The sequence below is a fragment of the Harpegnathos saltator genome, unplaced genomic scaffold, assembly GCF_003227715.2.
Source record: "Harpegnathos saltator strain DR-91 unplaced genomic scaffold, Hsal_v8.6 scaffold343, whole genome shotgun sequence".
NCBI classification, from domain to species: Eukaryota; Metazoa; Arthropoda; class Insecta; order Hymenoptera; family Formicidae; genus Harpegnathos; species Harpegnathos saltator.
This window is the reverse complement of record NW_020230143.1, coordinates 330,526-356,939: the sequence shown is the minus strand read 5'-3', so window position 1 is coordinate 356,939 and position 26,414 is coordinate 330,526. Positions and strand designations below refer to the sequence as shown.

At 50.9% G+C, this 26,414-nt stretch overlaps 2 protein-coding genes across 5 annotated transcripts in view; one reads left to right on the top strand and one right to left on the bottom strand.

Moving 5' to 3' along the window:
• Positions 1–26,414, bottom strand: part of bsk (mitogen-activated protein kinase dJNK) — a 136,957-nt gene that overhangs the window by 74,611 nt on the left and 35,932 nt on the right. Inside the window, exon 1 of one of the 4 annotated variants that reach the window (XM_011155811.3) lies at positions 16,424–16,482. The exons of the other annotated variants lie outside the window; for them this stretch is intronic. The gene's annotated coding sequence lies outside the window, so the exon portion shown is untranslated. Of the gene's footprint in view, positions 1–16,423; positions 16,483–26,414 lie in introns of those variants that run through there. 4 annotated transcript variants of the gene reach the window in all.
• On the top strand, positions 7,036–9,077 carry LOC112588909 (uncharacterized). Its single transcript, XM_025300251.1, has 2 exons — positions 7,036–7,979; positions 8,479–9,077. The coding sequence occupies exons 1-2, from the start codon at positions 7,965–7,967 to the stop codon at positions 8,776–8,778; spliced, it is 315 nt and encodes a 104-aa protein (XP_025156036.1). The 5' UTR covers positions 7,036–7,964; the 3' UTR covers positions 8,779–9,077.

Sequence of the window (26,414 nt, the reverse complement as noted above, 5' to 3'; positions counted from 1 at the left end):
CGACCGGTCCGATATCGTCTCGGTCGTACATTTAAAGACGTATCGAGATCTCACCGATGGAGCCCCTCACGTCCAGATAAATCCGGATCTGATAATACGCGCGCGTGTATAAACCGCGGTGGTTTAAATCGGTTTGGACACGATATACGAGAGTAACAGACACGAGGAGAGACGTGCGATATATAATCTCGAGTGGATTCTTCTCCGAGAGGGAAAGAGAGTTCCGAACGATTGCCTAGGTGTGAAAATATTTCCGATGTTAACAGATAACGATGTTTGCCTCTTTGTCCGTGCGGAGCTTTATCCGCCTTTATCCGCGATTGAGATCCAAGTTCCGACGATCTCGAGTTCTGCCGTCGTTATTTACGCCATTACGTTTCTGTTACATCGCCACGACGCGACGTTCCGCCTCGCAAAATCGAAAAAATCGCGCGCGCCAAATTTCTCATGGTTTTGCCGGCGCGACGCGAACAGAAGCTTCGCAGCGCTCCAGAGGGAGATCTCTCCGTAAGAAGCCGTATCATCCCCGGGGACGCCGCCACTCTTGGATTTCAAAAGAGCTTTCTTCGGAGCTCTCAGTGCGAGCTAGAGGAAAAACGTTTCACAAGAAGTAAGTTACACTCGCTCCCTCGCTCTCTCTCTCTCTCTCTCTCTCTCTCTAGCTCCCTGTCTTCTTCTCTCTTTGTTTCTCCTTCATGCGATCAGTAACAACGACATCGGATGCGACGTGTACGACCAAGAAGGACCGCGCCTCCACTTCGCGCATCCCCGTCCGCGTCCGCGAGAATTATTTTTGGACGTTGAATCGATGCCGACATATTTCGTAGTCCACCGAGTATCCCAAAGCCGCCTCCGAAGTGGAGCGTTCAGTGATGTGTTCGATAACGTCAGAGCGACGATGATGCGTCTCGTTTTCTATAATTGTTCGATGATTCCATCGAACTTGAGATCCGGTCCGCTAATTCGGACACGTTACTCACGGTAACCAGCCGAAATTACGAGGAAACCGCTCGCGTTTTCTTTCGTCTTTCTCACAAAACTAATCAAGTTATCGTAGAATCGTAAGTTACAACTGCGGATTCCTCACTGATACGAAAAAAAAAAAAAAAAAAACATTGAAAATAATCGTGAATTTTTCTTACGATTTTTCTGCCTCGTATGTCGCATATTTCGGGGAAATTTTCACGCGTTGCACAAAAACCTCGATCGAAAGAAGAAAAAGAAGACCGACGAAAGAAGAAAAAGAAAAGAGAAAATGAAGAACGAGGCGACCATGCAAAAATCCGTATTCCCTCACAATTAACAGAGATCTCTGTTTTAACGACGGCTTAGTAGCAGCTGCATCGAATCACACAGTACGACGAGCCCGCGTTACAACCGACGAGCTTTAGTACGCTTATCAAGCCGTACATTGACCGGATGATTTATCTGCGGCAACGCAGAATCTCTCATGAGTGCTTATCTCATTCCACATTCGCCATCCCCTTTCAGGATAACATTCGGTGCCCGACCCGGGCGAAGGACGAATGAAGGTAGGAAAGGCGAGCAAATGGAGAGGGGGAGGGAGGGGAGCGGCGGAGGTGCGGCGAGGCAAGACGAGGAAGAGGAGGAGGTGGTGGAGGCGCGGCACATTGTTCCCTCACGGAATCCGGAGGTTCGCGCAATTATTTTCGAACGGCCATCCGACGAACGGAAATCCACTCCGTCCTGAAACAAAGTCTCCTCTCTCTCTCTCTCTCTCTCTCTCTCTCTCTCTCTCTCTCTCTCCCCCTCTCCCTCTCTCTCTCTTTCTCTCTGAGGCTTTCGGGGGGACGAGCATGAGGAGAGGGAGCACACGCGAGAGAGGACCCTCTCTGGGCACGCAGGCAGTTTCCACCGTTATCGATCTTTCACCGCCGCCTCCTCGTCTCCTCCTCCCCCTCTCCGTCGTCTCCTCTCCTCCTCCTCCTCCTCTACCCTCGTCCGCTTTCCCGACCTCTGTCCTCCGCACGCAGACCCTCTCTCCTACGGGGAAACGAAGAGATAGGGTTTCGCTTCACTTCGCGAAACCTTAAGCCGCCGTTATTACGACTTTCACTTAACGCCACGCAATTTTCGGCGCGCCCTTTGCTGCCGCCACCACCATCGCCGGCCACCCCCGACATCGGGAAACCGGATACACTCCTTTATCCGTTTCGTGATCGGTGCAGTTATTCTGTTTCTCGAGCTAAGAAGCGACACACGTTCTTGTGATTGGCTCTCGGCGACTCCGCAGCGAGATTGTCGACATAAAAATATCTGAACAGAGCGTTTTACGAGGGGAAATTCAATTAGCGGTAAGGGGAGATTTACAGTACTTTTGAAAGCCGGAGTCGTGACGTAGAACCTTTGAAAGGATCTTTGAAAGGATCTGCCAGGTTATTTTATCGGAAATTGTCAATGTGTCGTAGAATGTGCGCGAGATAACCATGTGTGAAGTCGAATAATCCGAAGCACCGTAACTTTCCCGCGAACCAACACATCCCCTTTCTCCCCCTTTAAACTGACAGTATACGCTTTGTCCAGCTATTCTTATTCGATGCGGGCGCGAATCGCGACCTTTATCGCGGCGTATGTTGCTCGGACACTCGCGGGCCGATGAAATATCGATGCCTCCTATTTCGGGACGTACTCATTCGACGAGTTTATCTATAATAGATTTGACTCACCCTTGCTTGTAACCGACTCAGAAAAAATCGATTTTACCCGTTGGCGAGCCTGTTGACTCGAGATCCAAATCGGGGGGATTCGACAGGCGATTCGATATGCGGGTATGCGAGTTAAAGCGGGGGGAGGGATCGACAGCAATATTTCCTGTTCAGAGAGGCGATTGCGGATTCCGCAAGAGTGCAAATATACGTGGAAATCAAATATCGCCCGTCGTCGATCGGTCGTAATAAGTTGACTCCTGACATTTATTTAAAAACTTTCAGCGCCCGGCCGAATCGATCGGGTAAAACCTGATCATCCCAAGAGACTTACGCGGATTATTTATCACCGCTCGTCACTCCGCTTGACTCGCGCACGTTACGGATTTTCGACTGTATAATGGCCGTACGATCCATTATGCGTTTAAATTTCCATAATGTCCGCGTAATGCGCGATCGTCCTCTTTTATTTGTCGAGTAAGGAGGAAACGGCACGTGACAAATAAAATCTGCCGGGTCAACCGGCTGTAATGTATCCATTCATCTGTTCGGAATTATCTCATTGCATTATCCATGATTGCATTATAAATTCACAATCGCATCTCTTGTAATCGTGCTGTTTATACGAGACCGCATCGAGTTCAGCCGAGTCGGCGAATCTCTCGCGAGCGACCGCTCGATTATCACGAGAAAGCCGTGATACGATTATTTTTCGCGCGCCAAGAGGAACACACGCGACGGAATTGAGGCATACTGACGCGCAGTATAAGGTAACTGGTACCAGAGCACAGATCCCTTTCAGGCTCTTCTTGCATTTTCCGGTCGGCTGCTCGACTGGAAGTACAAAACGGAGCGCAACGACTTTGCAAAAACGACGACAAAGGGAAACAGCCACTCGCGGGAAATCGACGTGCGTTCTCTGCTAGCCGGGACAGAGAGAGAGAGAGAGAGGGGGGGGGAGGGAGAGAGAGAGGGAGGGAGGGAGAGAGAGAGAGGGAGGGAGGAAGAGAGAGACCGAAAGAAAGGCGAGGAGAAAGGATTAAAACGGCGGGAAGAAGCAGCAAGACGCGAGAACAAGATGTACATGACACAAGGAAGAGGGGTAGAAAGAGAGAGAGAGAGAGAGAGAGAGAGAGAGAGAGAGAAAGAGAAGGAAACAGGAGAGGGAAAGAATGATACAGCAGTAATTCGCGACAATAATGCCGAGGGTCTCTAAAGAACTGCGAAACAATGCCACCACTCTGCCGATTCTTTACACCTTCCTCTCTCTCTCTCTCTTTCTCTCTCTCTCTCTCTCTCTCTCTCTGTCTCTCTGTCTCCCCTCCTACCGCCGTCACGTGTGACGTGACTTCATGCTCGAGCGCGACAATGCGCACACACGGGTGTGTCAGCCCGCCGTACATTTCAGGCGGAGCGTCGAAAGAACCAAATGTGCCGGTGCACATTAAAGGATTATTTTTCGCGAAAATTCAGTCTCCATGGATACCGCGTCCGCGCGGCTTGCGAGAACGTCGTCGCGTCGTCGAACACTCGATACACTCGCCCACGAGACACGTACGTGAGTTCGCAATGCGCGAGCTTAACACGGCCCGCGCTGTAACGACTGTGACATCGCGCAGACAGCAGACGGCGGCGCGACGACGTTACATGTGCAGCTCATAACGACACGGTGTACCGAGAGAGACAGCCCGGCGCTACTTACGGAGCTGCCGAGTCGCAGCTGGAATTTAAAGCGAAGTGTGGCCGCGGGCGAAAAAGCTACGACGGAGAGAAGGCGGCGGTCCGGCTATCGTCCGGCCGCCAATTACGGAGGTACCTTTCGTCGTGAGCAAGAGGAGGAGGAGGAAGAAGAGGAGGTGGTGGAGGAGGAGGAGGAGGAGGATGTTTCGACAGAGGAGAGGGACGGATCTAATCGCCACCCGCTGGTCCCGACTCCGGGCTCTGCGCTCTCGCGAAAGCGAGCGAAATTGTTGCGCGGAGATAAATTGTCGTTTGGGGCACGTTTGTTACGACGCTTCGGAAGTAAATTGGGGAAATTACCGGAGATTATACCGAGATCTTTTTCCATCCGTATTCATTAACGTCGCCTCAATTTAGATAAATATCTGTACTACACACTGACACGCGCCGTCTGTCATCGTTCGTGTGAGATTAAGAGTCTGATACGATCTATTGGTGCTATTATTTAGAAGAGAAAAATATTTTTTTCATCGCTCTGAACCGGTCGCGTCGCTCTCGAAATGGCGGAGCGGTCTCGCCTGTCCTCAGGCTAACCGATTCAATAGTATGCGCGACGAGAAAATCGTATGCGACACGCAGCGCCATTCCGACCTACCAAAGTGCATCGGGGAGGTTTAAGACGAGACGCTCGTCGGATGCAGAAATCTCTCGTCGCCGTCCGTCGTCGCGCCGGGAAAATCGCTACGGCGAGAGCTCGCGTTCGTCCCGGGACGAAATGGCGCAGCTTTACGCCCGCTTTAGAATCCTTTTTATCCTCGGTTTATGGCGCGAGTCCGTCGAATAGCCAATCGCGAGAGTCCTGCGGGACGTGAAAGGTGCGCGGGAACGTGGACCGTGGTGGTGGTAATCGACGGCTCTTCCTCTTCGAGGGTGAGATCGTTATCTCGTGCGTACGCGCGAACGCACGTCGTGCATAATCAACTCGCTTTATATCGCTTTCATCGCGTGTAAGGGCGCGGGCGCGCGTGTGTGAAAGGAAGGAGAGAGCGAGCCGAATATTGCTCCGTTAGTATCATTAATTAATCTTCTCAGAGTTCCCAAGTGATTAAAGGCCGCTTATAGTATACCTCAACGTCGCGCTCCAGCCGAGCCTCACCCTGCTGGTAATCCTCCAGTCTGTTTCTTTCCCCTCGTTTTGCCACCGTCGTTTTATGCAAGAGGGAACACGGAAGCGACGAGAATAAAGCCCGATGCAGCAAATATAAATGAAATCGCAATCATCTCGTCGTCATGCCGCGTCACGTCGCCGCGTCACGCCGGTGGCGAGCTCAAAGATGACGGAGGTTATTCGTCGAAAGGCGCGCGCGCGCGCCAAGCGACAAAATGGCACGACGCGGCGAAAAATGCCGGGCTCGCAATCAGCGTTTATATGAAAAACACCCCGGCAGCCACCCTCGACACGCCCTTGGCAACCGCGGCAAGCAGCCCGATAAACCGGCAGCGACGTCGTCGACGGCGCAGCGCGATGCCGCGATGTTACCGGAGAGAGTCCGCGAGAGGCAGTCGAGAGAGGCGGTCGAGAGACCGCTCTCCATTCTCTCTCTATCTCGTCTCTATCTCCCCTCGTTCGGGCTTTCCTCGTCCTGCGAGGAGCGAGGGAGCGAGGAAAATAGCTGGTACTTTGGACGGATAATGCGACGCGGCCGTATTCTGCTATCCTCCCGCGGCGCACTGAGACGCGGAGAATTTCTTTCGTTCGCGTCTGTCGGCGCGAGCGCGAGCAGCAACTTTCGGGCTCTTGCAAATTCCGTCAAATGGCAAAGAGGCTCGCTCGTGTTTCAAGAATGCCGCTCGACGAGAGCTGGCGCAACGAGGGTGAGCGCAACGGCGTTCTCGCGATTTATCAGCGGCGGTGCGCCGCCGCCCGCGGGAGGGTTGAAAGCGAAGTTAAAAGCGAATTATCGGCGATGACGAGGTGCAATTTCGGGGATGGCGATGGTGCCGCCACGCGTCATTGTCTCTGCCTCCCGTGGCCTCCCTCTGCCGCGCGCGAGGCACAATGCAGCCGAGTCGTGATGAGCGACCGACCCGTGAAAAATTGGCCCTCGCCGCTGAAAAGGGTGAAACACCGTGTTTCCCCGCATTTCCAGCGCGATAAGTGGACCTGAATAAAATATGATTAACGACGTACCGTTACTCTCCCGGCCGGGTTGTCCCGCGTGGCCAGAGTGTGCATCGCCTTGCACACGCGCGCGTGCTTTCGTCTCCCTTTAACGTCGTTCTCGTCGTCGTCGTCGTCGTCGTCGTCGTCGTCGTCGTCGTGTGAAACAATTTCCGACGGTAAATCATTCGGGGAATTCTACGGAATTCTCGAGCACCACCGCCAGCGGGATATATTCTAACGATAAATTCCTCGAGAAACTCAGAGAGTGATCGTCCTCTGCCTGAAGATTTAATAAAAGACTGACCGAGACCGACCGATCGGCCGCAGTCTTTCTTTCTTCCGACGATCGATATTATCTTGCTCCAACGTCGCGTGCTACAATTAAACGTTAAGGGGAAACTTTTTTGCGCCGTTTGCGCGCTTAATGTAATTCGGACACCGTAGGACCCGGGAAGACCTCAGAAAGACAGCGCGCGCGCGCGAAAGAGAGAGAGAGAGAGAGAGAGAGAGAGAGAGAGAGAGATGGAGAGAGAGAAAGATGCGAGCCGGCCGGCTCTGTTCCACAGGTTCGCGATTTTCAAGCGTCATTAGCGATGCTCGAGCCTGTGGGAGCCTGCACTCGCTCGTTCAATGGCGCACGACCGCCGGGGACCATTTGGGCTCCATGGCCGCGAAGCGGGGTCCAATCGAGTACAAGGCCAGAATAGCTAAATCGCCGCGTCGTGAAAATTGCTGCGAGGAGCGCGACCGGCGCGCAGAATACCAATAAGTTCGCTCATTCGCTCTTAGCACGCGCGCGCACGGGGCAACTTGGCCTTGCGTATAATTAACAGAATATCGATACTTCGTTAACTCGATACCCCGGCCCCAAGTTACTCACTCTCGATAATGCGGTTATGCCCGGTTCTGCCTACCTTCGGCATCCATTTACGAGTTGCGCGTACCTTGAGCGGAGAAAATCGCAGGGAAAAGAAACTCGGCTAAAGCTGCGAGACGAGTACATCCCTTTCGCGTCTCATCGTCGCACCGACGATTGTTTCTGTGGCGACGGCAGTAGCCTCGACATTAAAGAGCTATCTTCGTAATTCCTGAGTGCAACGATCGACTGGAAACGGCGGAGTATCGAAAGATTCTTGCGACTCGGTTTTGGACGGCGGCCAAGGACGGATTGCCCAACTTCGATGCTCGCCTCGCGAAGACGTTACCAATCGTGCCCTTCCCTCCGTACCCCTTCGCCCCCCGCCGACGGACAATGTCACGAGGACGATAATTGCTATGCGCGATTACGCGAGTCGGTGGACAATCGCGAGTCGACGCACGTATGAGCGACGTCGTCGCGATCGGCCGCGTATAAAAGCGCGACACCTCGGGAAGCCAAGCATCAATCGACGATCTTCGAATCGACGAATCAACTCGACCAAGTCTTTCTCATCTACTCAGCAACCGCAGCCGACATGAAGTGCATCGCAGTGAGTAAATCGCAAGATCAATCGTACATTTCTCCGTCGCGACACTCGCGACAAAGGCCTGGCTTGATCGCGATCGGCCGAAGAATTTATTTATTTAGTGATTTATTCACGGCAGATAGTCCTTTAACCCTTTGCGCTCGATCATGTCCGATCTCGGCTCTTGCCCAACTAAACGTCAGCTAAACGAACGTTAATTAACGTTAATTAACAATCTCAATTACTCCAAGTATCCAATTACTCTTCAGTAGATCATATAACCGGGAGATATCAAAAATCACGACAATATCTTGCAAAATCTAAAGTTTACGTCCTTCTGTTTCCGCGCAAAGAACATGTGGAACAAATAATATTACAAGCTGGTTGACACAACAAGGTACAAAATAAAAAGTACTACGAGCGGAAAGGGCCGAGGGAAAGAAAAGTCCATCGATAGCGAGCAGATTCTTAAAGTCTCAATTTCCGACTGATAACACATCGTTCCTTCACCTCGTTCCTCCAGGCTATCGCTCTGTTCGCCCTGGTGGCAGTCGCGGCCCTCGCGGAGGCCAAACCCACCGTCGGGGTGGAGTCGTCCGGGGTCGTCGAGCCGGTGGCTCAGGCCGAAGCTGCCTCACCGGAAGCGGCCAGGAACAAGCGAGGGTTGCTGTTCGGCGCGGCTTACACGGCACCAGCGGTCGCTTACAGTGCATACACCGCGCCGCTCACGTACTCTGCATACAGTTACCCCTATGCGTACACGGCCTATTCGAGCTACCCCTATTACGCCGCCGCGTACAGTTCGCCCTACTACTTGGCCTAGATACCGTACGGACCGCGGTGCAGCTCTCTCACACGTATACGCACACACACACACACACACATATCCACGCATACAAAGCGAGGAGCACAACACAACACGCGAAACCGAGACTCCAAGCTAGCCCGACGACGACGACGACGACGACGATGGCGACGATGGCGACGATGGCGACAACGTTGATTTCGACTGACGACCGGCTCCCCGCACGAACGACACTCGCGACGTGATTACGAAGGATTCATCGTTGGAAAAACACGACGGAGGAGACTACCGTTGCCTTGGCTACACCGAGCCAGAAATATCCAAGTTGTATTTGTAAACCGTGTACAATACTCGCTTGCAGAATCGTACTCTTGCGCATTCGCACTGTCTATTTGAGAGCGATACATATTGCACTCTGCTAGAGAGACATATGCGCACGCATACACATGCTCACATTCTCTCTCACACACATACACACCCCTCTCTAAACAGCCCGCTGCGGGCTGCTTGGACGAGACGATAAAACGGACTATCCACCATCTCGGGACTTGCACGAGGAGAACAAGCGCAACGTGATATCGCGCGCGCGTTATTTGCGCTCTATTAGAGAAACGTAAAAGGAATATCGCACGTTGACGAAACGTCGTCTCGCCATTGTCTTCCTCGAGTACGTCGCGCCTGTGATCCACGTAATTCACGGTCGACAAAAAAAAATACCTCGACTATATTATTTATGTTATCGTATGCACGTTATATCTCACTCTCATTAACATCCGTATGTCTCTGTGAAGGATCAAACGTATCCGCCGAAAGTGTGTCTGAATTTCCACGGGGACGACATCGGCAACGTGATACCCCGCATATAATACCTCACCACGTAAAATATTGAAAAAGGAGAAAAAAAAATTATTGACGAAACGTTGCCGATAGCTCTCCCACGTGCGCGAGCATCTTCTCCGAGACATTATTCGTCGTATTTATATGTGAATTATGTATTCACTTTCGAGGAGAAAAATAATAAATATTAACACATGATGCATTGACATTCAAGCTGTTTTCCTTTCTCCCCCCTCATTTTGTGATATGCACGTGTCGATATGATGTATTTTTACCGATGGATGTAGTTTCTCCCGATTTCTCTCTCTCTCTCTCTCTCTCTCTCTCGTCCTGTGGACGCGCGCGTGCGCATTTATAAAAAGAAACATAATTATTAATATTAACGTCAAAACCGACACGCTGACATCGTCGGGAAACTTCAACTCCCCCGGTTTAATTCCGCGGCAGGTATTATCCGCGCAGAATTTTAATCGGGACGTACTTATCGGAATATTTAATATTTAATGGTTATTTAGTCGAGCTAAAGAATTTCCCCCGCGACCGAGCCGAGCCGGGGCCCCAAGGAAAAATTTCGTTTGGCCTAGATATCGCGGAGTGTTATTTTCGCAAGTAGTACTGCACCCTCGACGTCCACGACGTCGTCCACGGCGACGACGACGACGACGACGAATGCATTTTTAAATACGCGCCTTTAAGCGAGAGTTTACAGGCACTCTAGAGAGAAGACGCGGCGCCCGCGAGAATCGCGAGCGGAATTCCCGTGAGATTCCTCGTACTCTGAGAACAGCGTTTATAATGTCGTCTTTAAGACGCATCGATCGAGCTTCGACGGATTTATTTCGACGGATATCTTCATCGGCTGCGAGCATGCCCTTCGTCGGCTCGCGATTTCGACATGCACTTCTCGCATGCGAATGCGCAGGGAGGGAGGCGAATAACTTCTCCCTCGGAAATCAATTCTGCAGGCGAAGGAGATTTTATTGCTAAGACGAACAAACTTGAGATTTAACGAGACAAATGACCAACAGCTTCCCCCGAACTTCGGCTCGACTTTTTCAGCTGAATAACGCACGACGATCCTTACAGTTTAACAATCCGGAAGGCTGACGCACGGCCGCAGCAAGCTACAACCTATTCGACTTAACGGCGAGACCGTTGTTCTCGACGACGAAACGTACGATCGCGGATGGTCATAACGATCGGAAAAGCGAAACGACAGGATCTCGCCGGAGAGTCTGGCGGGGAAAGGGGTCGAACGGAGGGGGGGGGCTGAGGAGCGGGAGCAGGCGGGCGAGGCGACAATAAAATTGGCGCGCGTGTTACTACATCGAGTACAAGGAATATATGCCGATCGAAGGCGGGTTCTCGCGGTGGGTTCGACGGAAACGCCGCGGTGGGCGCGCACACCAGCCACGAGCGTGGAAAAACTTTTAATTACCCCGTTTAATTGCCCTCCGTCGTCTCCTCGTGCGGTAATTAAGTCGAGTCGCGCGACATCCGGCCGACGTCGGCACGCTAAATTACGCGCTGAGATTATTTCGCGACCGCTCGACCGCGAGGGATAAAAGCTGAATCCCGTGACCTCCGTGACCTCCGTCTTATCGTCCCTCGGCCAAGAGAATAAACGGGAGATACTTCCGTGTTTGCGCAGCGAAATTTCCCCGGACGTCGCTGCGCCGAGGACCTCCCGTCTTCCTCGGGTTTCCGCTCGAGGAAAATATCGGCCGTCCGAGATAACGGCGAGACTAAACGCAAATCAGGCATCAAGGAATTTTTGTTCCAAGGCGGGGGTGGAGGGTAACGAAAGTGAGAGCCGCGAAGGAGCACGAGTGTAGGCACAAGTTAGTCAAGAGCGTCTGCCACCTCGCGGAAATAATCAAATAATCGGCGATTTAATTTTGTCGACGTCTCTCGTTAAGATCGCGCACGCATGTAACTGCACTCGCGACCGCGCTCGCCGCATTCAAAGCGAAAGTCATTTCGGCCCAACGCGTGGCACATGCCAATGAAACTGCCAAAAAGTTCGCGTGTGTTTCGGACGAGCGAGCTGTTCCGGATGGACCGTTGTGATCTTTTTACTTCGAACGGTGTTAATCCAACGCACGTTCGTCGCCAACAGGCGCGTTCAGCGAACAAAGCGGGGGCTCGGTGAATTTTTTGTCGATATTGAATGACGATGAAATGCTCAACGACAACACATGCCAAACGACTATATATATTTCGCTTCTGATTAATCCTCTTTGATATTTTCATGAAAACCACATACAAAATAAGTCGAGGCGACAAAAATGACTCGTCGATTGCGTCGCTCTCCGAATTTTCGCGCGTTTGCACATTGGGAGAAAAAGACAGAGTTGATTTTACGAAAATTATAGTCATTTTTGCGAGGCTTCAACTAAATTTTCTTGTTGCTCCAACAAGAAAATAGCAAGTACAATCCACGTATATGTAGTTTTTATCGTTAACGCTACAGTAATACTTATTACAAAAATATTTCAATAATTCTTTTTCACTATATCACCCGAAAAAAAAAATGTAACTTCAGAACAAGCGGAATCATCTAAATTTTAGGGAATTTTATTCTTTTATACGGCCCCAAAAGGATTCCTCTAAAATTAAGAGGAAAATATTATAAACACATTATTCTTAAAGTTAGAAAAATTACAAGTATCAAAAACCCCTTTTCCTCCGTGCATAACCGCACAGGAGTTCGCTCCTGTTCGAAGAAAAATCATTTCACGTTGCGGCGAGGAGTGCCGCCACGTGTATCGAACGCGTCTACTTTATCGAACGCCACGTATAGCCTCAGCGGCGGCACACAAACGCACACATAATCCCGGGATTCGAAGCCCTCCGCCGAAGCCGCGCGCGGTTACCGAACCGAAACGGCCGGTGCATACTAATGTCTCTTTTCCAAAAACACCGGGTGCACGTCTCGCGCGTTGTCTCGCGCGCGCGCGCGCGCGCGCGCGCGCGCGTGGGCTGCGCCGCCAGACACGCGCCCCCCGTATCAACCCCGCCGGTATCGAGTCCGGGCGAAAATGAGCGGGGAGTTTTTAATTGTGAATGGCCGGTGGCGCAGCCGCCGGTGACGTATGAGTCTAATTGGCCGGCTGTTTGCACGATTGCTCCGCGAGATGCACACACGCAGCTACGCAAGCACATGCAGAGCAGAACACGAGAGAGCGCGCGCGCGCGCGTGTGTGTGTGTATATACGATTTCGAATTTCCGCGTGAAATATAGGTACCCAAAAGGCTTTCTTGATATATCGACTCGTTTCCAATCTATGGCCGTTGTATTTTTCCAAATACAGCGGCAAAATCGGGCGCATAAATCACGCTCTCGCTTCCGCGTAATGCATACTAAATTCCTTTCTTTTTTCTTCTTCCACCAGGACATTAATCTCGTTATTTGTTTTTTCGTGCTTCTCGCGAGAAAGAGAGCGAGAGCGAGAGAGAGGGGGAGAGAGAGGGGGAGGGAGAGAGAGAGAGAGAGAGAGAGAGAGAGAGAGAGAGAGAGAGAGAGAAAGCACAAGGAGAAGCCTCTACGAGCTCGGTCTTTATTCTCCTCCGATTCGCTGCGTTCTCTCATGCGGAGTATACGTGAATGCGGACGGTTCAAGTTGCGACGCGACTTTTTCATCAGTACCTCCGCAGGAAACGCGACGCACGTACGCCGCGGCGATGCAGCGTACGTGCGCGATATGCAGTTACTAATAAGTATCGGCAAGCGCGATCGCGGCCGTGCACGACACTGCGTGTGTGCCTTGACGAAAATTTTGCGATGGGACCGTCACGCACATTCGCCGCACTTTGCGCACACACGTTTTCTCAATTGGCACGTACTGCTGCTCCGACTTTTATCGCTCGTTACTTTTTCACAACGGGAGAATCGATCGCTCTGCGAGGAAGGAGAGGGAAAGGGACAGAGAGAGAGAGGGGTGCGGATTCTCTGAATAATCAATTACGTGCGGGAATAAACCAATGACAAGGCTCGGTAAATAGCTAATCGCGGAACAAGAACGGCGTGTTAAATATTCCGGCGGGACTTTAATGTAAATCAGAGATCGTCCTTATGAGAGAAGCAAGAGAAAGAGAGAGAGAGAAAATAAGCGAGCGAGAGACAAAGGGAATAGAGAGAGAGAGAGAGAGAGAGAGAGAGAGAGGAGAAAGAGAGGGAGATCGACGAATCCGCGGGACGATTTAATTAAATACGCGAGCCCGCGAATTCGCCGGCGAACAATTTCCCTCGACTACGCGACGGCTTTGCATTGCAAATCACGACCGCCGACAAATCTCGAGATCCACATAAGTATAAAAATAACGAGGGGGACAATCGCATCTTCCCTCTTCGCTCCTCGTTCAGGCAACGGACCCCAGAAGGATCGCAAGGGTTGCGAGAAGAGAAGAGGAGACGAGGGAGTCGATAATACCCGTCCCGAAATTTAGAGTCGCGATAAACTCGCGGCATTTCCGCCCTCCGTCCCTGCACGCAGCCATCTGGCGTTAATTAAACTCCAATGAAAGTGGAGCGGCATCGGTATCGATCGTTTAAATGAGTTTAAAAGAGTTTCCGTTATTACCGATGACGGCGTAAAAATTCGCGCGAAATTTGCTCCAAGAGGCGGCGTTATACAAGAATAATGATCCACCTCTCGTTACACACACTCCCTCCCTCTCGCTTGCTGCTAATTACCTGAATGGCGACAGTTAGCGCGAATGATAATCGAATGGAGAATCAAAATAGTATAAATTACGAACTAACGTGTGAAACTGTGTGATCGAACGGTGAGAGTCAGGCAGCGTTGAAATCGACAAGCGCTTCGACAATGACGCTTTTACATTAACATCGTGTTATTTCGCCGACACGAGGTTTGATTTGCGCGTTGTAAACGAGTCTCCTCCCTTTCTTCTCTCTCCCGTGCTCTTGTATAATCCTCCTCTGGCCACTCAATTCCACGTTGACGCAACTGGAATACTCGATACGCGAAAGGAGGCTATCGACACGGTATAAACAGTCCTATAAAGGGGTAAACTCGCGTTGCGGAAATAAAGCTCGCAGATGCGAAACGGGAAACAGCAGACACAATTATTTCTTGGCGGGTGAGTTACGACTGCAACCGGGCGCGTTGCATATTGCCTAGCGGACGGAAAAAGAGTTAGAGTTAGAGAGAGGAGAGAGAGAGAGAGAGAGAGAGAGAGAGAGAGAGAGAGAGAGAGAAATTGGCGAAAACGCCCCCGGCGTCTGCTGGCGAAAAAGGGGATAGAAAACGGCGACCGCATCTCGTCGGGCATTCGGTTGGAAACCCGTTTAATTCTCGTGTAATAGGAGGCAATTAATTTTTTACTCGAAATATAAAGCCGGCGAATGGCCGTCTAGCGTTCTTGAATTTTCCGTGCGATACTCGAGCGAGCGAAAGAGAGAAAGGGGGAAACGGAAAAAGAGAAGGAAAAAGAGTCGGTGTAAAAACGAGAGGGGTCTATGTGAATTTCGCGTTTAACATGCAAAATGAAAAATTTTCAATATATGCAAACACTTGGTACACACTTTGTACGAAATAGCTGTAGTTTTATGCGCCGTTCGATATTTTCCCGCGAATATACCGCGGACGTTTCCTGCTATCGATACCATGCGACCCTTCTCAAATGTGCCGAAGGACACATCGCAGGGACGCCGCGATAGCGTAAAAATCATGCAAATTCGTCGAGTGCCATCCAACTTGCCAGGACAACTCGCGAAACTTTCCTTTCACGAGGCGAGCCTCACCTCCCGGACGATATGTGAGAATTTTTTTCTAGTCAATTACGACCGACTTTCGAAATGGAACGTCGCAAGCGCGCGTTGGCGATAAAGTGACAGCTGTCAAAGACGTTGCGATTTAGGCTCTCTCTCTCTCTCTCTCGTCGGAGCGATGTGGCTTCTATCTGAAACTCTACGAAAGTCACGATACACGACACTCCACTCTGTATGATACGACACGACACGACACGACACGATACGACACGGCACAGTACATCTCACGACACGTGCCCCGATATACTGCTCTTTCTCCCTCTCTTCCTCTCTCTCTCTCTCTCTCTCTCTCTCTCTCTCTCTTTCCTCCTGTCCGATGGTGGAAAAAAAGTAAGCGAGGTAATCGACCGCCCCGACGCCGGGCGGGATCGATTTTGTGGAACGGAAATAAGCGCGGCACGGCTCCGATATCGCGCGGCGACGATTTAGCACGAATTTATTTTCGTACGGGGGGGGCGCAACACCGGTCGAATCAATAAGGAAACACACGATGCGCAGAGGGCTCCTCTCGAGCTATCCCGGATCGACGTGAACCAATTTCTGGAGGAGGCGCGAACGCGAGCGGAAGCGAAAGGCGAAAATAGAGGAAACAGTTTATTCGACTCGCGCCACGAGGTGGAGCGAAGGAGAACGCGCTAATTGGAAGAATCAGTCCGCGGAAGAATCGTGCCGTGCATCTCCACGACATTCTCGAGACTGTGCTGAGAGTTCGTAATGATGGGCGTTCTTTAATCGCGAAACCTATCCTTCGCGACTAGTGCGTTCGACGAGAGCAGTCGATTTTGCCTCGCGATGAATCTCGCGGCAGGTCACGGGTGTCGCGATATATTATCATCGGGAAAACTCAAGTTTATCGGAAAATCGACCGATGAAATTAAGGCGGCGGATTGCGGGGTACTCGATATAACGCCCAATATATATCGCCTGAATATGAATTATTCGCGCGAGAGTTAAAATAAATCCGAATCCGATAGCATGTCGAAATATCACGGAGAGAAAACGTCACAAGAGCGCGCGCGCGCGCGCGATTACCTTAATACAGGTGAGTTCAATTCTCCGCGAACTATGGCACGCAGCATCGCGGCGGACATTGACAAACTGGTGAGATGTACGTACCTGAAACAAAAGGGAGAAGAATTCGTTTTGATTACAGACGCTATCAAATAACACTTTCACGCTAATCCTTCAACGTAATTATCGCTAGCAACGTAGTTCACGCGAGCGGCCGAGCACTAATTACACGGCAGAGGCGGATTATTCAATAGGGGGCTGCTGAAATGCAGTTTGCTCGAAAAGCGATTTTGCACACTCCGCGCGATAGGTAATGCAAACGCAAAAACGCGTGACCCGTTGCCGACTCGACAATGAGCGAGCGAGTTCCTTTGATTAAAGGAAACAGAAGGTCTGTGCTTCTTAGAATTTGCTTCGCAAGAAGCGGCGAACTCTGGGCTTTCCTTCAACCAAGATGCTATTAGTTCATTCACTGTCACGTTGTAATTCAACCAAACCTATTTTATCGCGCTTGCATACCGCATTATAAAACGGGAAAAAGTCGCCAACGACAAAAGAGCCAGAATTCCGAAATAACTGCAGACTCTCTCGTCTTTTAACCGAACCTTCCAACGATTTACGAGAAAGATTCTCGATTTCCGTTTTTCAAACCGTCCCCCCCCCGCCCCGTGCGCGTTTTCGCAATGAAAGCAGAAGGGGATGCAGTGGGGCGTCACGATAACCGTGTGGAACGCCATGATTCGTATTTCATGGCAGACGCATCGTCATTAGCGACGATCGTAAAGAAGCAATTTTCAGAGGTAAAAGGCGCGGCCGAGAAGATCGATCAGACCGGTCGACCGCGCATCAAAACGCCCGCCCGTCCGCAATTTCTCGCCCCGAGAGCGCGCGATCGAACGTGCGAAGGGTTGAAGGTGCTGCGAAGGGACGAGGAAAAGGGCGCCGTGGCCACCGTCGGTCGGGGAAAAAGGAACGCGCGAAAGCGCGACCGAAAGGGGGTCGAAAAGGGCGAGCAGCTTCACGAAATTCGGCTGAAGAGAGCGCAACGAGGAAGTTCCGCCATAAATCAAACGACCCTCCTGCGAATTTCGCGGGGACGGCGCTTCTCCCTCGACTTCGAGGGTGAGAGAAAGAGAAAAAGAGAGGAGAGAGAGAGAGAGAGAGAGAGAGAGAGAGAGAGAGAAGGAGAGACAGAGAGGGAGCGTGAGAGAGTCCCGCTCTTTCCCGGGCACCCAAATCGGCGTGTTACGAGCCTGCGAGGACGGATCGATAAAGGCCCACGCCAGACATTGCCCGAATTCCGCAAATATCGCGTTTTCAGCCAGTACTCGCGCGGAGTCAGAGCTCGAAGTCAATTAAACGTAACACCCGGTATGTAACTCGATCACGTCAGAGAGTGCGCGCGAGACCGAGCCGCGAGATAAAAGAGCGCCTTATCTGGAATTTTTGCGCGATGAAAGTTCGCGAATACACGACTGTATTCGCGCGGCAGCGGTGAGATGAAAATATTCCGCGCGATCAAGAATGACTCGCCCGCTCGTTCGCTCGCCAGCCTCGAAATCGAATCGAACGCGCGGAATCGTGTAGACGCATCCGCCGTCAAAATGTGTAACGCGTAAATTAGCTTGTATTTCAGCCGCGCAATTTTCGCCGCTGGGCTGCGAATGTAAAGTGAAATTTCGTCGGCGCGTCCGTCGACATGGAAATGTCATGAATATGAAAATTTACGAGTCCCGGGGAGTGGGGGAGATATTCATGAAGAGCACATGAGCTCTGTGTTGCAACGCGCTCGCTAAACCGTAGTTTAATCCGCACCGGGCAAGCCGGAAGCGATAGAGAGAACGGCGTTGATCACAGAGTGGCGGCGCAGCGCAAAACCGTAAAACTCGACTTTGGCGGTGATCCGGCACCGGTATCCAGTTATATGACCGCACCGACAATCGCATATGCAACAATACACACACTCGTGTGTGAACGCACGAGGAGAGGAGGGGAAGGGAAAGAGGGAGAGGGGTAAAGACAAACATATCGCGAGTGAGCGCTCGAAGCTGCGAGATATCTTAATGCTGATCTGCCGAGTGTTTGCGGAGAATGAGGGATATTAATGTAATAATATGGGGCAACGGCGCGAGACAGGACCGGGATCGTTTATGTCCCCCCCGTTGCACGTGATCCCGCCCGTGAACCGAGCTATTCAGCCACGTCTTAATAGCCTCGGGTGCTCTGACCATTCGAATTATCTGGGATCGCAGCATTAGCTAATTTTAACAAGCTCTTACATACAGTATATATATATATATATATATACGGAAGTAATGTTTTATTAGAATGGGGGATGAGTAAGTAAGGGGGAGTGAGGTAATTTCATGTAGCTGCTGCTGTCTAAATCAAGAGAGGAAAAAATTGAAAACAGAACTCGAGAAAGCGGGAGAATTATTGCCTCGTTGATAATAAGAAAAAATATGTACATTCTGATATCTGATACACTGAAAAGCGATGTTTTATCCGCAAGATCCGCAAGAGAGCGGAGTGATGTACTTTATATCCAGGTGTTCTCGTCAGAGTCAAGAGGGAAAAATTGGAAAAAGAAACCGAGAAGGGAGAATTATTTGCCGGTAGATGATAAGGCAAAATACAAGGCAGTACATTTCGATATCTCTGATATGCGGGAGTAATATTTTGCAGATATAAGAAGGTGTGATGCGTGTCTTGATTTAGACGCACTCCTCTGTCTCGCGACTCAAAGGAAAGATCCGGACTCCGGAGAAAGGGAGAATTATTTTTTACCACTGATCACAGAGAAAACATGTAGATTCTGATATCTGAGAATTTTTAACGTACTCAACTCCACTTTACCAAAGTGGTTGCCGAGACCGGCCACTTATCTCGCGGCTCTCGTCGTATAACGCGAAACGCGCGGCGGTTAGGCCTTCATTAAATTACCTCGTTAACCTCCGTCGCTGCGAGAACGCTCCCTTTAAAGCAACGTGTCGCGCCGCGATCTCGGAAATTAATCTCAAATTAAACGCAACCTCGCCCTGCTTCACGGAGATATACTACACGCGCTCGGACGTTGGCCGCGGGAGAGAGAGCTTCTGTAATCCGCTTCCGTCGAGAAACTAACGCGTCGCTCGTAGGACAGAGCTCTCTGTTTCTCTCTCGCTCTGATATTATTAACCCCCCTGTGCATTACGTTTAGGGGCAGGAAAGTGAGAGGACGAAGGGAAGTCGAAACGATCTTCCGTGCGTGGTGCATAATTTCCTCGTCACACGTGCCACGAGATTTAGAGATGTTGAATCGCTGAGACGCTCAGATTATTTTGGATTTGTTAGATTACGTTGCACGTGACATACGATTTAGTATGTTATCGCCATCTGCATTACGCGTTAAGCGCGCATTCCGTAGCGTTGCACCGGGTAAATAGTACGTCGCAGTGAGATAGACGTAATCTGCGATTAATCGGAGATTCTTATCGGCGGCACCGAATTTCTCAAGGAAAAGTTACGCTTTGCGAGATTCACGTAATACGTGTAACCAGCGAGATAACGGATACAACTGACAATTATAAGGCGAACGGGCTCGTCAGGAGGCGAGAGAGGCGTTGCAGATTAAAATAAAAGCGTCGTCGATAAAACGTCGGCCGCGTTTGAGACACACACGAGAGAGGCACACTCGCGTGTGCGTGCGAGAGATAAAAGTGCTCGTCGCAGCCAAAACAACTTTATTTTTGCGCTCGACGGCCGTTTAATTAAGCAAACCGGCCGAGACTTTTCCCTGGCGGTAGATATTACTCGGCGTTATCTCCGCGGAGAGCACGAATTAATAAACCGCCGCTTCTCGGCACTTTAATCTGCGTGTGCGCGAATAAATACGCGACGACGACGCTGTTTTGTTTCCCGTTGATCGAATTCGCGAGGCTGAATCCTCTCGGTCGACGATGACGACTAAAGGTGAACACCATCGCGCGTTTTAATCAGTTATCTAAAGCCCGCGAGCTGAAAATTTCATCATATCCTGCCGGCTCTCGAAACCAAATTAACGACCGATCGATACGTCTCGACGTGAGCGTCGAGCGAGTGAGCGAGCGAGAGAGACAGAGAGAGAGAGAGAGAGAGAGAGAGAGAGAGAGAGAGAGAGAGAGAGAGAGACGCTAGCATAATTCGGGGAAATTTCCAGTCGCTGTATCGCGACTCGCTCGTTTCACTCGTCGTGTCTCTCACGTGAGCGGTTATCACACCTGAGATGATTCGCGGCGGCGCTTTGTTCGCCGAACGATTATCTATATATCGAGAAAACAGAAATCGGAGAAAAAAAAAAAAAACACATGAGAGAATAACAGCAGGTGAAAAAAACAAGGAATGACCGGCGAAATTACGGAATCACCGAGGGTTCCGAGAACAATCGGGCCCGTCTCTCAGGGCTGAAATCTGCCGTAAAATCTCAAGCAACGATCCGCGGTACCGGTGCGGCGCGAGGGGGAGGCATACGCGTCGACCGCGGCGGTGGCGGCGGTAGCCGACGTGCGGCGCATAATTCTCGGACACGTTACGAAGCTGCAACCCGCGCGCACCCATCCGCGGCGAACTCACGCGCAATTAGGCGCGAGCTATTGCAGGAACGACGCAGGACGATGTGCGCGATTGAACAATTCTGCGCGACGCGCGCGCGCGCGGGCGGGCTGGCGCGAACCGTTACATTCATCAACGTCAGACACGGCGAACGATTACGCCCCCGATATGAATCGCAAATATTCCTCTTCCTCCGTCGCCGTTCCGCCGCACAGCAGCGCGTCACGGCGCGTCGCGACGCGGCGTTTACACCCCCGCATGCCGGCTTTTTGGGAGATGAAATCTGGCCGGATACAACCGGACGTTCTTTTTTCCTCCCGATGCCACGCTCGCATTGTCGCGACACCGACACGTATTTCGCGTCGTCATGTCTAAATCTGTTGGGCACTTTGCACTGTCCGCCGTGCGTGTCGAGCAAGATCGCCGATCGCAAGATATTTTGCGCGTCGCGGCGGCTCGCGCTGCGTGAGAGCGACGCGCAGATCAACACGCATTTACTACCGACGTTCGTTCTTAATCCCGGGATCTATCGCGGGAATTATCGGACGCTGCGAGTCGTCGTCTGCCACGAAGCTCACCGCTGGCCAGGAAAGCGCGATTCCGTCGCGGTCCGTTTATTGATTCGCGCACGGATCGCCTAACCGACCGATTATTGCAGGCAATCCATCAAATATCGCAGTCGACGAGGATAGCTGAGATCAGCCGACGAAGTCATAAGTCGGGCTGTATGTATGTATGTACGTATTCGTCAGCCTAACTTCACTCGTTCAGCTTCGATGAAGTTTCGGAACAATCTGTGGAAATCACCGGTGGGTGGCTGTCAACGTGTTAATAACAGCAAAACACACGTACACGTATTAGCGTACGCACGGGGGGGCAACCTTCGTCACCTCTTCGAAACTTCCCAAGCAGATTCTCTCTTCGCCGCCGACCCTCACTCGCCGGCCGGCGCACGCTTCAAGGATTTCACGCTCGCCGTTGAAATATTCCCGCTTACTCGGAACTCGCCGCGCGCGCGCGGCGACCGGCCTAACCGATTAGAGCGCGAAGTAGGAAGCGCGCTCGTGCTCGACGACATGGCGTTAGAGCGGGCCAGCCGACGGATTATTAAATTTAATACGGCCAATTACTCGAGAGAGCGGCGAAGGCTAATAGCCGTGGACGATGGAGTCGCGGTCCTTAAGGCCCATCGAAAGCCGTCGAGAGTGGCGCGCGGCTCGGCGACAGTGTCGCTTACAGAGCGAGGACAGAGAGGGAGGACGGCGAGAGGTAGAGGAGGGGGCAGAGGAGGAGAGAGGCGCGGCCCCTAATGACGCCGTTAAATCAAACGGTCGTGCCATTATTAACTGCGGACAGATCTAACGGCCGAGAGCGCGAGAAATACCGAGCGTGCGAGCGAGCGGTCGGTCCGAGAATACGCGCTCGTGATGCGCGACGGCGGCGGCGGCGGCGGCGACGGCGGCGGCGGCGGTTGCGAAATTATTCGGCCGCCGCGAAGAAAGCCGTCGCTTTTGCTCGGGAGCCGCGCGAATACGCGAGATTCACCCGAGGCATTCGGGTAATTGCCACGGGCGCTAGACGCAGCGACTGCGAGCGTAGTGCGTGGGCGTGAACAGCGTGACGCTTCTCGACAGCGCCGGAGCGAATAATGCGCGAAGCACGCGGCGAAGACGCGAGACGAGATAGCGACTGTTGTTCAAGAACCGCGATATCTTCCTTTTTCCCTTATCTTCGGTTCCGGCGCACTCCGAACATGGCCTTTAAACTCTGTAAAGATCATCCTCATTCAGACTGATCATTCAGACCGACGCGAAAGTAGCCCGTGCTCCCGTTAACACACAGGTTCCAATCGAGTATGATTTCTAATTTATAATTTGCAACTTTCACTCAAGATAATCCACGGCGATATGGTCGAAATGTCCCGGCGATAAATCGGCTTTTGCACTTGTGGTGTGCGTGTGGTATATTTTTAACAAATGCAATTTCGAGTTGCAATTGCCTCTTACAGGTAAACCTCGGGTAAACGTCAGACGCCGATTTGTTTCCAATTTTTTATAGTTATTTTTAATGTCAAAATATAAAGAAATCTGTTATCACTTTTAGCTTAAATTAATTTTTTCAATCTTTTCGAAATTTCTAAAGTTTTTCGTTTATTCTTCTTTTGTTCATTTCTTGTTCATCTTTTACCAGATTTTGATGTTAAGATGAGCTTGTTTGCTGGATAGTGAGCCGAAAGATTACCCAACGTCGAGTGTAGCGTAAAACTGAACACTTTTTCAACAATAACGTCAGCCATATTAGATCCGTCATTTTAAATTTTACAAAATGGTTCTGATTCATAATCGGCGACATGTGTATGCAAGTAAGTTCCAACAAATCAGATATATATGTTTTTAAGAAATATTGTTTTAAATATGTATAAAATAGTGCTTGTGCAAAACTTGCAAAATTTCGAAAAAATTGAAAAAATTAATTTAAGCTAAAAATGATAACAAATTTCTTTACATTTTGACATAAAAAATACCTAAAAAAAAAATACCTAAAAAAATTTGGAATTAATCGGCGTCTGACGTTCCCCGAGGTTTACTTAGCGTTAGCGTCCTTCATGTTCGCACTTTTGTTTTCTTTCTCACTTGTAATTCTCCTCGCTGGAGCTTAATACAAGTATCTTCCGTACAAGAGAATTTGAGCAATATGATCGAGCGAATTGATCAATCACAGATCGAACTTTTACAACACGATGGTCTTACGTTGCTGAAAATTCTTACCGACCCATTAATTCGCCTGCTTGAGTTTTTAGTGTGCGCTCAAGCGTGCAAACGCCATTCGTTCAACCGGGATTTTTCGTCGCGCGAGTGTACTTTTGACGCACGCAATACACGAAAAACGAAATGTTCACACCGCGCGCGCGGTGGTGGCGCGCGATGGCTTCCTGTATCGGGATTCCGGCTCTTGTTCACCCCCACCGACCGCGAGACGCCAGAGCGAGCCCCAGCCGTGCCACCCGGTCACCCCCGCTAACGCCAAGAGCACCGCTGACATTTCGGTCACGTGACATTTCGTCGGGGCGACAGGGCGACGCGCAGCGTCGACAAACTTTTGGGGTATACGCGCGAGGGGTGGAAGTCGCGCTATGCGACCGCCGCCAGAGGGTGAGCCAGAGGGAAGACCGATATCGTCATGGGAATTTAGACGCAGCGAGGATTAAGAAATCCTAATAAGGACGACGGGGAGGCTTCCACGCAATAACCCCCGCTGTGTGCCTATTCGCGGCGTATCTCCGACATCTTCCCGAGAAAAGATGAGATTTACCTCATCGTTCGGAATTTTTAGACCTGACTGGTTTACGATAGAAACGTCAGGCCGAGGACGGCAGGGAGCGGGGGAGGGAAGAAAGAGGAAAAAAAAAGGAAAGAAGCTCGAGAGACACCGGAAACTGCAGCTGGTTCAGAAAGTAGTCTTCGTTTTTACAACGCACTTCGGCACGGCTCGCGAGCAGCTTCCTAGGACGTTACGCAAGTGGAAGCTTGGACTTGCTTTCAAAGTAAACACATTAACGATCGCCTTTTCCGCGCTCACTCGCGCGCGCGCGCACGCACGCATAGGGTGTTCCGAAAAGTCACGCGCGTCTACTTCCTCCTCTCAAAAGCGTATCGTCGAGGCGAACGTGAGAAGAAGAATGGCACTCTCGTGCGAAAACACGTTTTGCCGAAAAGTCAGAATCCCGGCCGGCGTCGTCGGCCTCGAGGAGCGAGGATGCCGCCTGCTGAGACGTGAGCGCGACTCCGTGTTACGCACGCGCGTGCAACAGAGAGAGAGAGAGAGAGAGAGAGAGAGAGAGAGAGAGAAAGAGGGAATCCTTTATTCGTCGCGCGAACGACCGTGAATAGGGTTCGCAGTTCAGCGCTTGAAAGCGAATATTTGTCGCGGATGTCTGCACCGGCAAGATCCGGGGACAATGGGCGACGGCATGAAATAAGATCGAGATTAAACGGCGGGGCATCAGCGGGCTGAATCCTCGACGAATCAAGACGGATTTCCCGGCGTTTCCCGCCAGGTGACAAGACGCGCGCAACGTTATATCACCGTGCACGCGCGCACGTCGCATACTGGCAACTTCGGAATGCCGGGAATGCGACTAAACGACCGAAGCCGGTGCATTCGCTGGTCAAGTAATTACCTGCATTACAACGTAAAACGGTAGAAAAGCTGCTCGTTACTCAGCCGACAATCTATAATAACACGCGTCTGGATTGAATTCCGAATGGGCGGCGTAGGGAGCGGAGACAGGGGGAACTGGAATGTTTTAAGTAATACCGCGACCACTTTACGAACACGGTAGTCTCTTTCTGTATAATTGCCCCACTTCGAGTCAGCGGACAGCACTCACAGGTGCGCTCGCAAACATGATATTATTTGACCTACGAGAGCGATTTAATTGGGCAATTAGAATTTCTCGCCGTTCGCCGGCCACTTGGAGAGCAGAAAAAGAAATAAATCGCAAAAAAAAACATATTAACCGCTAATACATCGTACGATGTACCGTTATTGCAAGAGTAATATCATCGGGATGAGGCCAAAAAAGCCAGAGAGAAACGTCCCGTTATTCACGCACCTTCCTGATCGCTTAATAAAGTCGTTTAAACGATATAATATTTTATTTTACGTTCTCCCTTAATCTCCAATTTGCATTTATATTTCTTCCGTTAAATAAAATTGCTTGCTTAATAAGTGCTTTGAGTTTCGTTTACTCCCAGCGTCTCTAGTATTTCCGTTTATATACATCTGTGCTTTTGATCGAAATAACACTAATGTTCCAATGCTAATGAAAACTACTCGCGAAATAATTACTTTTATCGGCCTTTAATGCGGCCGATATTGCGCAAGCAGGGTGCAGATATTTGTTCCGTTTCCGGCGTTCGTCGCGAATTTCCTCTCTCGCCGGTGGAGAGGAGAGCGTTCTCTTTCGCTCTCCTCTCGGCGGTTCGCGCTTCGATTAACGAACAGCACTCGCGAATTCGCACTCGCGAACGGATTCGCATTGGCTCGGCACGCGGATCGACGTTGCGGTTTCTGGTCAGATTCCAGAACTGTTTATGCGTCTTTACGATCAAATACGTAAACCCCGCGTAAACCATGCCAAAAGAGCGCGCGGTTACCGGCGCGGGCGCGGGCACGCTTTTGCATTAGGTATATTTACCGCACAAACATACGAGCCGGCCGAGAGAGAGAGAGAGAGAGAGAGAGAGAGAGAGAGAGAGAGAGAACACGACGGATTACGTAACGCCCTTTATTTACGCATCCGCATTTTCACGCTGCCACTTTGTAACCAAACGGGATTTCGCGCGTGCCATTACTCGACGCGCTAGGAATCGCGTAGGGAATATCGTAGCGATTTCGCCGGAACAACAACTGGAAGAAGGAAAACGAGGTGTCGGTGTGC